This window comes from Petaurus breviceps, unplaced genomic scaffold, assembly GCF_028583685.1.
Source record: "Petaurus breviceps papuanus isolate PSGF00001 unplaced genomic scaffold, PetGlider_PUasm1.0 90865, whole genome shotgun sequence".
In the NCBI taxonomy this organism is placed as follows: Eukaryota; Metazoa; Chordata; class Mammalia; order Diprotodontia; family Petauridae; genus Petaurus; species Petaurus breviceps.
The window spans coordinates 15,050,385-15,064,679 of NW_027187367.1; the positions used below are offsets into that span (position 1 = coordinate 15,050,385).

The 14,295-nt window shown below is 35.3% G+C and overlaps 1 protein-coding gene across 1 annotated transcript in view; it reads left to right on the forward strand.

Annotated features, from left to right (window-relative positions):
• The window catches only part of DNAH8 (dynein axonemal heavy chain 8), a 406,776-nt gene that overhangs the window by 223,227 nt on the left and 169,254 nt on the right, over nt 1–14,295 (forward strand). Inside the window, exons 53-59 of the mRNA XM_069073664.1 lie at nt 1,973–2,210; nt 2,724–2,866; nt 4,429–4,563; nt 4,938–5,060; nt 5,998–6,211; nt 6,789–6,898; nt 9,351–9,514. Coding sequence (XP_068929765.1) covers nt 1,973–2,210; nt 2,724–2,866; nt 4,429–4,563; nt 4,938–5,060; nt 5,998–6,211; nt 6,789–6,898; nt 9,351–9,514 — 1,127 coding nt within the window. The remainder of the gene's footprint in view (nt 1–1,972; nt 2,211–2,723; nt 2,867–4,428; nt 4,564–4,937; nt 5,061–5,997; nt 6,212–6,788; nt 6,899–9,350; nt 9,515–14,295) is intronic.

A 14,295-nucleotide genomic window follows, 5' to 3' on the forward strand; every position in this document is an offset into this window, starting at 1 on the left:
CTTCTTCTTCTTCTTCTTCTTCTTCTTCTTCTTCTTCTTCTTCTTCTCCTTCTCCTCCTCCTCCTCCTCCTCCTCCTCCTCCTCCTCCTCTTCCACCTTCTTCTCCTCCTTCTCCTCCTCCTTCTCCTCCTTCTCCTTTTCCTTCTCCTTCCTCTTCCTCCTCCTCCTCCTCTCTTTATATATATATATATATATATATATATATATATGTATTTTTTTTCCTTTAGCAATATCACCATATCCCATGGATCAGTTATCCTTTCTACATTGATAACTTCCATATCTAGATATCTTATTTCTTTTCTGAACTTCATTTGCATGTAATTGCAACCGGACAATTCTACCTGAATTTCCCCTTGACATATCAAATTCAACATGGCTAAAATAGAACTTATCATTTTTTCCCCTAAACCTAGCTTTCTTCCAAACTTCTTTATTTCTGTTGAGGACACTGTCATTTTTCAAGTCATCCAGGCTTGTAACTGGGGGCATCCTTAATTTCTTCCCCTCTCTCCCTCCCTATATTGAGTTAAATGCCAAGTCTTCTTGATTCAACCTCCATAACATCTCTCAAATTAAGAAAATTAATCCGACTTGAAGAGCTGAAGACACTGTGTGTTTAGATACCTATTCCAAGACTAAGCCTAGAAGAGAGGTAATGAGATCTTGAATGAGGATGGTAGCAGTGAGAAGGAATGGTAAGGATGGATTGCCAATGGTATCTTAACTTCATGATGTAGTGGAAAGATCTTTCGATTGAGAGCACAGAACGTAGGTTTGAAATGCTGGCTTCATATTTCTTCAACTATAATAATAGCCTCTTAATTGGGCTTGCTACTTCCTGCTTCTTCCATTTCCAATATGTCCTCTACATATCTGCCAAAATAATTTTTCTAAGGCACAGGTCTTCTTACCATGCCATTCCCCTCTTAAAATCTTTCAGCAACTTCCTATTCTTAGTGAGTAAAGTGTAAACTCCTTAGCCTTAGAATTTAATGCACTCAAGAATCTTACCCAGTTTCATTTTAGAGACTGCTCTTTTTCATGCAATTTACCTTCCAGATGAAGTTGACATCTCCTCTTCCACCTCCATTCTTTGGCTCAAGTATTCCATACTTGAAATGAAAATCATCCTCATGTCCCTGTGTCAGAATCCTTCATTGCCTTCAAAGCTAACCTTAAGTGCTACCTGATCAGTGAAAGCATCCTTGATCCACCCAGTTGCTAGTGATCTATCCTTCTTCAGATTATCTTAAATCATTTTCCTCTGAGTACATGGTGAATTCTTTCACAAGAATGTAAGCTCCTTGAAGGTAGGGAATGTTTAATTTTTGTCTTTGTATCCCTAATATCTAGCCTTGAACAATAGTAGGACTAGGCTAAACATATGAGAAAGAAGAAAATGATAGATGATACGATAAAAATTAATTAAATTTAGCCTGGATCTTGGCACTGATTTGGAAAGTACATAGCTCTCAGTTTCTATTTTAGCATATAAAGACATTATTTTCAGGTATTTTTCTTTAAAAAACTCAGAATTTATGAATTTATGTTATTATCATGGTATAAAAGTTCATCCCATATTATATATCTTGTAAAATATGTGATTTTTATTTTATTTATTTATATATTTATATAGAATTTAAATTGTTTTTCATAATTTACTTTTCCTTTTTTTGGAGAAAAAATGAAAATAAAACCAAAGGCAGCAGAAGTTCAAACAAATGTGAAAAATGATATAAAACAGCATCATTTCTTGAATGTTTGTTAAAATTCGGTTTCCCTTTATTAGATGCTATGGATTTTACATAAGATTTTACTCCTTGTTTTGCATGTTTGTTTGTTTTTGTTCATAGTTATTAAGCTTATAATTTTAATTTTCTTAAATTATGCCCTTCAGATTCTGCTGCTCCAGTAATACCTGGGGTAAAAATACCTCATTTCTTTTTCCTTTCTTTTCTTTCATTTCCAGTCCCTCAATCTTCTGGAAGGTTTAATTCCTTCCAAGGAAGAAGGTGGTGTTGCTTCTAATGAACACATCCAGAAATTATTTGTGTTTGGCCTTATGTGGAGTTTAGGAGCCCTTCTGGAGTTGGATAACAGAGAAAAGCTTGAATTATTTTTGAGAAATCATCGAAGTAAAGTAGATTTGCCAGACATTTCTGAAGAAAGTCATGAAACAATGTTTGAGTTTTTTGTCACTGATTATGGTAAGTTACCAATAACAATCATTTCTTAAGCATTTGCACACATAAAAGTTCACTGGGAATTAAAAAAAACACATCATTTAATTTATATTTGTGATTTATATTCATAGTGGTGACTATTTCCCATTTTTCAGTCTGCACTGCAAATTAGCATTACCTTCAGCCCTTTAGATGGGTATTCTTTTACTATACTATAGGTTAGGGTTTCATAAGATTTCTTCATAAACTTATTTTTAAAATTATTTTAAAATATTATTAAACAATTCAAGCAACAAGCACTAAGTGCTGCTCAGTCGAGCACTTATTTAGTATTTACTATGTGCAAAGTGCTATTGTAGATGCTGGATGAGATTCATATGAAGAGTTCATAATCTATTAGGAACAATGTGATTGTGTGGTCCATTTGGCTTTTCTAACAGTTATACATGTTTCGACAAGTGTCTTTAATTTATACTTTCAACATAATTAACCTGCCATAGATATAATTTTACAGCCAAAATTATCTACATTTTATAGGTGACTGGGAGCATTGGAACAAAAAGCTTGAACCATATATTTATCCGACTGACAGTGTTCCAGAATATTCATCAATTTTGGTTCCGAATGTTGATAATGTTAGAAGCAATTTTTTGATAGATACAATAGCAAAACAACACAAAGTAAGTCTATATGTATTTTCTTAGTTAATTGCAAACCACAGATTTGCAAATTGCCCCTTTAAAGAGCAGAGAAACCTCGGAAATGAACCTGTGCACAGCTACATAGGCAGTGACACAAAACATCTACCTACATAAATAAATTCACACAAACACAGATGTAAATTGATCCCCCACATTTACAGCCATGTGTATGTATACATAGATATGTGTTAATAGATCAGTTATTTGTTAAGCATTTACTATGTTCCAGGTTGATGTGAGGTGCTAGGGTTACAAATAGAGAGAATGAAACAATCCCTCTTAAAAAGTCATTCAGTCAGGAGGCATTTATTAAGCACTTACTGTATGCTAGTAATTGTACACATTGCAAGTAGCTGACTTCTAAAGGAGAAGACAGAGATCAATACACAGATGCAGCATAAGTATAAAGCGAATAGATACAAATATATACCATGTAGTTAATTAAGTACAAGGTTGTTTATGATAGGAAGGCACTGTCATTTGGGCCTTATCAACAAAGATAATGCAGAAGGGGATTCCTGAGCTGCTTCCTAAAGGAAAGAGAGATTCCATATCAGGTGGAAGGAACAGAGGAATGAATCTAGGAGTGTGTCTGGCCAGTGAGTGCAAAGACACAGAGGAAAAATATGTGTGGGAAGAACAGAGACAAGAGTTTTGATTTGCAGAGCACTGTCCAGTTAAGCTAGAAAGACAGATTGGGGCCCAGTAGTATAAGGCTTTTTTAAAAACTAAACAGAAGATTTTCTAGTTTATCCTAGAGTCAATAAATAAATAGGTAGACACCTGGAGTTGATTGTGTAGGGCAGTCAATGGTCAGATCTATGTTTAAGGACAATTACTTGGGTATCAATGAGTAGGATGGATTGGAGTGGGGAGAGACAAGTGGGAGGCTGTTGCTAGCTTCTCAGTCAGTCAGTCAGTCAGTCAGTCAGTATTCATTAGGTGCTCACTGTGTTCCAGACACTATGCTAAGTTCTAGGGATACACAGAAAGATACAGCCAATTTCCTAAAGAAGCTCCCATTCCAATGAAGGAGACAACTTGTAAATAACTAGGTCTGTAGAAAATAGCTAGGTGGATGACAGTCTGAGAGCAGAAGGAATTGGTAGTAGTGTGAGGCAGTGTGGGAGCTGTTGGAGAACCTTCAGCCACTTTGGAAGCCCTACTTTTTGCTTGGGTTGGAAGTAAGAGTGATATTTCTACTCTTTAGCCAGTTTGTATTAATTGGCACAGCTCCCTTATATTGTATGCCAAGATGTTAGCTTTAGACTCATTGGCACCTAATCATCATATGATACAGATCTTTGTGGTGGTAGGTAGACAAGTGCGGTGTTACATGGGTCAGTGATTGTGAAAATAGAGAGGAAAATGAGGGCCTATAGAGGCCAAGTAAAAGATACTGAGATTGGAAGGGGTATAATTGTGATTAAAAGGGGGGTATATTATGTTGGCAAGGAGAGAGGTTAGTGAAGCCACCAAAGGATTCTAGTAAATGCAAAATTTTCACATACTATTCTTCATCTCTAAATCTGTCATTACAGGCAGTTTTGCTCATTGGAGAACAGGGAACAGCAAAAACTGTCATGATTAAAGCCTATATGAAAAAGTATGACCCTGAACTACATTTATCTAAATCTCTAAACTTTTCGTCTGCCACAGAACCAATGATGTTTCAGGTAAAACCGATAGTGTTTAGGTTATTCATAGGTTAGTATGGTTACAAATATTTTAAATGTTTTAATGTAGTGATTACATTGGAGTAGATAAGATGCTTTTTATTTGTTTCCATTTTATCTTCAGTAGGTATACTTCATGATTCCCCAAAACAATAAACATATTTGTAAGTCCTGAGGTAAAAGGAAACTTGTTCGTTTAATCCCAGTCAATGATTGATATTCTAATAGTTAATGCATTTTTCTTGGAATTACTCTATACATGTGTGTATTCTACATATATGAATTTCACTAAGCTGAAATAAAATATGAACAATGATACTAATTGTTTTTAATAAATCAATAAAAACTAAAACAAATCATTTACTTTTCTCTAGAGAACAATTGAAAGCTATGTGGATAAGCGAATGGGAAGCACATATGGACCACCAGGAGGAAGAAAAATGACTGTATTTATTGATGATATTAATATGCCAGTAATTAATGAATGGGGAGACCAGGTATAACTGAAATATTATATATGTACATACAATCCAATCGTGTGCTTTTTTGTTTCTTTTTAAAAATTCTGTGCCAAAATAACCCACAAATTAAAAATACTCAAACAATGACAACACCTTTCAATTGCCCTACAGTAACCTGTTTCCAGTCATTGTCTTTTGAGAACCGCGCCTCCATTCTAGTCCTAAACACTGTTCATGTATTCTGCCTACTATCTTTCTATCTCAGAAGTCCCACCCTACAAAGGTCAATTTGAGCCAAGACATACCCACTGAATGTTTGGGTTTTTTCTTTTATGTGTGGACTCTTTGCCAAATGTGTGCTTTTCTGTGCAAATTCTATGTAATTTAGAATTAATCTAGGCCGTTGTCACCTTTTACTAGAACTGTTGTAATAGCCTCCTAATTGGCCTCCATGCTTCTTCCTCCATACAACTGTCAAAATAATCCTCCTAAAGTCCTGATCACCTCTTTAGTCTGACATTTAAGTACCTGCTAAATCTGACTCCTACTTATTTTTCCATTCTTATTCCATGTTATTCTCTTGGAGAAGTATGTTTCAATCAAACTGTACTTATAACTATTTGCCAAATTTGGCCCTCCACCTACTAATTTTGTACATCTCCACAAGCTGTTCTTCATGCCTGAAATGTATTTTTTCCTTCTCTTCCTCCCAGCATGCTTGTTTTCCTTGGTCCCTTAGGGGCCACTTTATCTGTTGTTACATCTTCCCAAATCTCTGGTTAAGTGCTCTCTTCCTTCTCAATTTTCTCTGTATTATATTGTATCCTTTGTGTCCCCCTGTCTTGTCAATTTCCTTGAAGGCAGGTTGTGTTTCTCTTTTGCTTTTGAATCCTTAGTGCTTAATTAATGCTTGTAGAATTAAATTGAACATCATCCTGAGATGATATTAAAATTTTGTTTTTACAATTTTCAGATAACTAATGAGATTGTAAGACAGATGATGGAAATGGAAGGAATGTATAGCTTGGATAAACCTGGAGACTTCACTACAATTGTTGATGTGCAGATAATAGCAGCAATGATACATCCAGGAGGGGGTCGAAATGATATTCCACAACGTTTGAAAAGACAGTTTACTGTGTTTAATTGCACATTGCCATCAAATGCATCAATAGACAAAATATTTGGTATGTTTTCTTTCTCTTTCTAATTGTTTGTTGTAACATATGATCTGGAGCTATTTTCCCTAACCCAATTTGCACTAGCAAGCAGAAAGCAGCTGCTACCTCTCTTGTTGGAGTTTGGAAAGGCTTAGGAGTGTTTCTAGAGCTCTAGCTCATGAGACCCCAATAGTGTTCTATCCTCATTGATTGTCAATGATATCAATTAGTTAGTCAGACTTAATTAGTTTTTAGAGAGTAGTATTTCCTATGATGGTATAGTTAGTATTGGGGCATCTAGGTAGCACAGTGGGTAGAGTGCTGGGTCTGAAGTCAGGAAGACATCAAAAAACTCAAAAGATTCTAGAAGGGCACTCTAGCAGGGGGTTAAAAACCTGCACACTGGGCTTACCCACCAACTTCTGCTTTCCCTGCTCATAACTCATTGCTATGGTGTTACTTGAGTCTTATTTGGTTCCTAAGATTAAGTACCTCAATTACTGCTAGAATAGGTATGTAAATATGTGCAATGATTTATTTTTATAATAAAGATGTTCTGTATAACATTATTTCAGTTTGTGTCTTTAATTTCTTCTATTTTCAGGGATAATTGGATGTGGCTACTTTGATGCTTGTAGACGTTTCAGGCCTGAAATATGTGAAATGATAATGAAATTAGTTTCAGCTGGTAGAATACTGTGGCAATGGACTAAGGTACAGAAGAGTATGATAGATTTCAAAATATGTCACCTAATCAATAAGGAATAATTTTCCTCTTATAGGGAGACATAAATTCCATGGGTGTATAACTACTTGACTTTAAACTCAGGGATCAGATATTAGGGTTGAATGATTCCTTCACTATCTACAGGCAAAATTCCTTTACTATGAATGATATAAAATACTTTATGATAGAGTAGACAGACAGGATCTCTATGCTGTTAAAGAATTAAAAATATTGTCTGTCTTTTCTAAAATTAGATGCACTGGACAAAACCCCAGTTACCCAACCCTTCTTACAATACTGCCCAAATGCCATAAATAGGGCTAAATAATACATACATAAGGGAGCTTTTAGTGGATGCCTTACAGAAACATTTCATAAAAAGGCAAATAAGTACAGATTGCTTTAAAATTATGCAAAGGCAACTGGCTTTATGATGTCTAGATTTATATACCTCTCAACACTTGAAAATTTATTTCCAGCTGTCAGTGGCATAAACCTAACAGCTTTTTCAAATCTGAACATAAGAGTAAGAACTTATAAATTATCAATCCTTAAACATTCCTGATAAACCTATTTAATACTCTGCATACAAGCATAATAGTTATTTCATGGTTTAAATACTTAATGCCACAACTCTACATTCCATGCTGACTATATCCTCAAACCATCACAGATTATCAAAATCTATGATTTTTTGCAAAGATATGACCCTGTTTTCTATCAATAAGAATTTCATATTCACAAATCAACATGCTTTTGATCACTTACTTTATTCCCAAATAATTTTGCCAAAGATGTTTTCCTAAATAAGACAATATTTCTAGTCAAGGTTATTTAAAATTCATTTTCAACTAATTATATTTTAATTCAGTTGATTCTGTCCTAAATGAAATTGTATCTATAGAGACTTCAAATTGATATAACTTAGAATGCAACCTGTGATCAAGTAAAATAAATTGATTATATAGCCAAGCCATCTCTCATTCAGAATATATTTAAGATAATATGTATTCTTAGCTTTATTTACCCTGCAGAAAACAAAACAAAACCTTATGCCAACAATTTATAATATTAAAACCTAAATTTAATAACATTTGTTACCTGATTTTAACAAATAAATTTAGATATCATCTCATGTAGTCTTCCTAGAAGTAAAGATAACATGCCAATTCTTCAGCTCTTGTGAACTCCAGTTCAAACATTAAACTCAAATGTCAGTCCAGATACTTGTGTTTTCTAATAAAGGTGCAGTTAACATGAATTAGTATAGTTCATTGCCATTCTAGTCATATATCTTAATCTATACATCTGTATTGATATATATATATATGCCTATCCAGAAGGGCACAGTGCATATGTTGCAAGAATTTTCAGGGTCCTTGTTAGCCACTGCACCAATAAGCCAGTGCAGCTGACAGACAGACAGATACACTGCAATTCATTTATATACTTAAGAGTATAAGACACCCTGTTTGTAGGTGATTGATAGGTGTGTGTCACAGTTCTACAGATGACATATTTATAGTTTCTTCTCCTAAGCCAAGAGATCCAAAGAGTTTAGGGAAGAATAGGGAGGGTGAGAAAAGGCAAGATTATTAGGAAATGGAAAAGGATGTTTCAGCTCTTGCAAAGGCCTGCATAGCTTTTCACACCAGACTAGAGAAAACAGCTTCTTCTTTATCAGTGGTTAGTTAATAAAAATTTGTTAAACTCCTTCTACTTCCTACCTTAATAGATAGGATAAAGAAAAGGGAATGAATTCCTTAAATTGCCCAAAGTTCTGTGAGTTTTCCATAAAGTAAGAGAGGTACGAAAGGAAACATTTAGTACATTCAGCATAACACAGAAAAAGAAAGAAATATAATAACAGCACAAAATGGAGTGAGTTATAGTCTCCTAAAAATCCACTTTCAACACATAGGATAGGAAGACCTATGCCTCTGAAATTGTCTTTCTAGAGAACAAGAATTTGGATAGATATAATTATAGATGTATAGCTATGTGTCTATAAGATAGCCCTAATAATACATTAGTCTACTTTGGGATATATTTTAAAAGTTTTAGTTTGGAATCCTTTTGTCCATTTTAAAAAAAGCTTTGTAAAACCAAAACTTCTGAACTTATTACCTAAGTATGACTATTTTAACAACAACAGTAATACTAGATAGCATTTACATAGCACTTTAAAGTGTGAAAAGTGCTTTGCAAATATCTCATTTTATCTTCACAATAGTCCTGAGAGGTAGATGCTATTATTATCTCCATTTTACAGATAAGTAAGCTTAAGGCAGATGGAAGCTAAGTGATTTGGACAGGGTCATACCCCTAGAATAGTATGTAAGAGAAAATCATTCTTTACTAATTATTAAAGTTTGCATCCTTGTTTTTTTTTTACCATATAAATGTAAGTTTTGAACACTGGGTATATTTTTTCTTTAGGTAAAAATGCTACCAACTCCATCAAAATTTCATTACATCTTCAATCTTCGAGATCTCTCCAGAATTTGGCAAGGAATGTTAACTATAAAAGCAGAAGAATGTGAATCACTTTCTGTTCTCCTTTCACTCTTCAAACATGAGTGCAACAGAGTAATTGCAGATAGGTACCTAAATGATTTCTTGTAATGAATATAGGCTATTTTTGTACTAATGGAACATTCTTGATGTGTCTACTCAAGTTAAAATCAGGAAGTGGTTAATAATAGCATTGGTATCATCTGACACCTACAGTTCTTTTTTTTTTTTTTAAGCAATTGGGGTTAAGTAGCTTGCTCAAGGTTACACAGCCGGGTGTTTCTGGGTGGCTGCTAAGTGTCTGAGCCCAGATTCGATCCCCAGGTGGTCCCGACACTGGGGCCGGTGCTCTTACTCGCTGTGCTGCCTGGCCGCCCAACACCTACAGTTCTATTGGGAAAAAAATGCTTTGCTAGCTGACTTGGTTTTCATTTGTTATACTCCTTTTTTCTATCTATTCATCATTGGACGATCCAATACATAGATTTCTTCAAAAGATTTGATTAACTCTTCCAGGTGAAATATGGCTTTATTGCAGTATATGCTGTTTCATCCACACCTAGAATGCTATGGCAATTTTTAATTCCATATATATGTTGCTAAAAAAATATTTGGAGGCTTTATAGACCATAGTGTCAGTCTTTGGGCTTATCATCAGTCTACAAAACACAATGCTTAACTACACAACATGGCAAATACCCCATAATTTATTTTTATTTTTTAAAGCAATCGGGGTTAAGTAACTTGCTCAAGGTTACACGGCCAGTTATTTCTGGGTGTGGTGCTGAGTATCTGAGGCTAGATTTGATCCAGGTCATCCCGACACTAGAGCCTGTGCTCTTAGTCTCTGAGCCACCTGGCCACCCCTAAGCAATTGGGGTTAAGTAACTTGCTCAAGGTTACACAGCCAGGTGTTTCTGGGTGGGTGCTAAGTGTCTGAGTCCAGGATTCAATCTCCCGGTCTTCTCAACACTGGAGCCGGTGCTCTTACTCGCTGTGCTACCTGGCCGCCCCCATTACCCCATAATTTAGCCAACATACTTAGGGCAAATGAAAAGATCAAGATTAATAAGGCAATATTTTGAAAGGTTATTTCCCCTCACTTTGAGATGGTTTCTAGGTTGAACATTCAGGTAAATACCCTAGACCAATACTAATCTAATAAGGACATTCCTTGTGGACAAAATGACATAATATGGAATGTGTATTAGTAGAGTTTGATTAGTTTATAGCTACTTGAACAGTCATGCCCAGTTAATGGAACAAGTAACATTGCTCTTCTATTAAGGCTTTCTTCTTATACCTCAGCCATGCCATGGAGCTCACCTGATGTTCTTGAAGGCTATGCCAATGCAACATAAACTCAAGTAGGTCTTATCAAATGGGAAAGACTAGAAGGATGCAACTGGTAATGTTTTATAGATCTGTCATCTGTGAACCTCAGTTTGGAGAGGGGTGTCACTGGGTTGACCACAAAGCTAATGAATTTTTCAGTTGCAGCAACCCTTAGGGAGCATAGGATCAATCTTGAAAGCTTGAAATGGACCTCAGAGATCATTCGGTCCAGCCCTCTCATTTTGTAGATGAGAAAGTGAGGTCTAGAGAGGGGAAGTGACTCACCTGTGGCCATAGATGTGAATATGACTGGGATTTGAAGCCCAGTCCTCTGATTACCTTTTCCACTGTACCATATCCATTTGTAATTTTCATAAGTAGAGGAAACACTTATACCAATAATTAAATCACGCACAACTACAGATTGTAAGAGTTGGAAGGAACTCTAGAGACCACCTATTCTATCTATACATGACTAATGATTTCAACAACTTACCCGACTTAGTAATCATATTTTCTCATAAAGACATCTTATGAGGGGTACTTCACTATTTCTTTAGGTAACCCAATCCATATTTGGACATCTCTAAATCTTAGGAAGTTTTTCCTCATATCAAACCTAAATCTGCTTTTCTGTGACCCCATTGTTTCTCTTTCTGTACTCGGGACCAAGAAAAACAAGTCAAATGTATCTTCCATATGACACCCTTTAAGTACATTAATGTAGCCATCATACTTCTCTTAAAACTTCCAGGTTAAAAATTCCCATTTCCTTATCCACATATGACATGTTCTCCAGCCCTCTCATCTACCTTCTTTTGGACACATTCCAAATATATCTGTGTTTTTCTTTAAAATGTAATAGCCTAAATTGGCTATAGTACTTTAGAGTTATCATGACAGTTACAGAGTGAAGCAGAACTATTATAATCTTCATTCTGGACATGGTCATCAATGTAGATGGTAATAGTATGTTTGTCAAAATTTTTGGGAGCCACTATTGACTTTTACAGTTGTTATACTCTACTAAAACTTTAGTTTCTGTATCCTAGACATGTTAAATTGATTTTTAAAAACCCAAATAGAGGACTTTACATTTGCCCTTTTTGAATTTCAATTGATTCAATGCAGATCGTTGTTTTCACCTGTAGCATTTCAGTTTTTAAAATCTGTACTCCAAATTTTGTGTCATCTGCAAACTTGACAAGCGTGCCATTTATGCCTTCACCTAAGTCATTAATAAAAATGTTGACTAACACAGGGGCAAAGGTATATATGTCTCTGAAGCACTTTATGCCAGAGACTGCATTCCAAGTTGACATAGAGTCATTAATAACTATCTTTAGGCAGAACCAGTTCTAAATTCATCTACCTCTAATACATATCCCCCCAGTGCGTTCACAAGAATGACATGAGAAAACTTGTCAGAAGAAAGTATCAAGGAGATCAGGGTGATCAACACTGTCCGAGGATGCCTAGAAATCAAGAGGGATGAGGATTGAGACAAGGCCATTAGATTTGGCAATTAAAAGATCATATTGGAGAGAGCAGTTGAATGATTATATTGTATGCCAGACTAGAGAGAGTTAGGAATGAGAGGAAGGGAAGTAGGGGCATTGATTTTTAGATGGCCTCAGGTTGGTTATCCACAAAAGGGAAGAGAAATATAAGATTATAGCTAGCAGAGATAGAAGAATAAAGTGAGGTTTCTTTGAGGATGGGGGAAGACATGGGAATGTGTCTGTGGACAGTAGGGAAGCAACCAGTAGATGGAGAGATGGTGTGACTTTCTGTTTCAAGTTTGTCTCTTATATACAACATTGTGTTGTATTCTGGTTTCTGGTCCATTCTACTTCAGCTTCTGTTTTATGAGTGAGCTCATCTCATTCACATTCACAGTTGTAATTACTGTGTATTTCCTTCATCCTATTTTATTTTGTCTATCTTTCTCTTTATTCTGTCTCTCCTCAAAAGGGGCTATTTTTCTTCCAACAACTGCCTCCCTTAATCTTCATTCCCTTTTATCATTCCCCCTTATTATTTATCCCCTTCCACTCCTTTTCCCCTATTGGATAAGTTACATTTCTATACCCAACTTTGTGTGTGTGTGTGTGTGTGTGTGTGTGTATCCTCCCCTCTTTGAACGAATTCTAATGAGAGTGAAGTTCAAGCATTGCTCACCCAATCCCATTTTCCTATCACTATAAAAACTTTTTCTTCCATACCTCTTTTATATGAGATAATCTTCCCTATTCTACCTCTGCCTCTGTCTTCTCCTGATGGCATCCCTTTTTCTTACTCCATTTGTTTTTGGATATCATTTCAATATAATCAATTCTCATGTTTTCTGTCTATGTAGATTCCTTCTAACTAATGATAAGTTCTTAGGAGTTACAGGTATAATTTTCCCATATAGGAATGCAAAAATTTTAATTTTATTGGTTCTCTTATGATTAATCTTTCATGTTTACCTTTTTGTGCTTCTCTTGAATCTTGTGGTTGAATGTCAGATTTTCTATTTGACTCCAGTCTTTTCATAAGGAATGTTTGAAAGACATCTCATTAAATATCCATCTTTTCCCCTGATGGATTATATCCAGTTCTGCTGGGTAAGTGACTCTTCATTGTAATCCTAGCTCCTTTGCCTTCTGGAATATCATATTTGATGCCCTCCAGTCCTTTAATAGGAAAGCTGCTAAATCTTGTGTGATCCTGACTGTGGCTACATGTTATTCGAATTGTTTTTTTCTGGCTGCTTGCAATATTTTCTCCTTGACCTAGGAGCTCTGAAATTTGGCTATAATATTCCTGGGAGTTTTCATTTTGGGATCTCTTTTCGAGATGATCAATGGATTCTTTCCATTTCTATTTTACCCTCAGGATATAAGATATTGGGTTAATTTTCCTTTATAATTTCTTGAAATTTGATGTCTAAGCTCTTTTTTATCATTGCTTTCAGGCAGTCCAGTAATTGTTAAATTATCTGTCCTTGATCTATTTTCCAGGTCTGTTGTTTTTCTAATGAGATATTTCATGTTTTCTTCTATTTTTTATTTTGTTGTGTTATTTCTTAAAGTTTCATGGAGTCATTAGCTTCCACTAGCCCAATTCTAATTTTTAAGGAATTATTTCCTCCAGTGAGCTTTTGAACCTCTTTTTTCATTTGACCAATTCTACATTTTAAGGTGTGGTTTTCTTCAGAGTCTTTTGCGCAGAACTGTTAATTCCCTTTTCATAATTTTTTGCATCACTCTCACTCCTTTCCCCAATTTTTCTTCTACCACTCTTATCTATTTCTTTAACTCTTCCAGGAATTCTTGTTGGTCTTGGATCCAGTTAGTATTTTTCTTTGAGACTTTGTAGTTGTTTTTTACCTTGTTATCTTCTACTGAGTTTTTTTCTTGTTCTTCCTTACCATCATAGTAGTTTTTTAATAGTCAGATCCTTTGTTTGCTCTTTTTCCAGCCTGTTTCTAGACTTTTAACTTTATGTTAAAATTGAGCTGTGTTACCTGGGAATGGGGAGGCACTGTCCC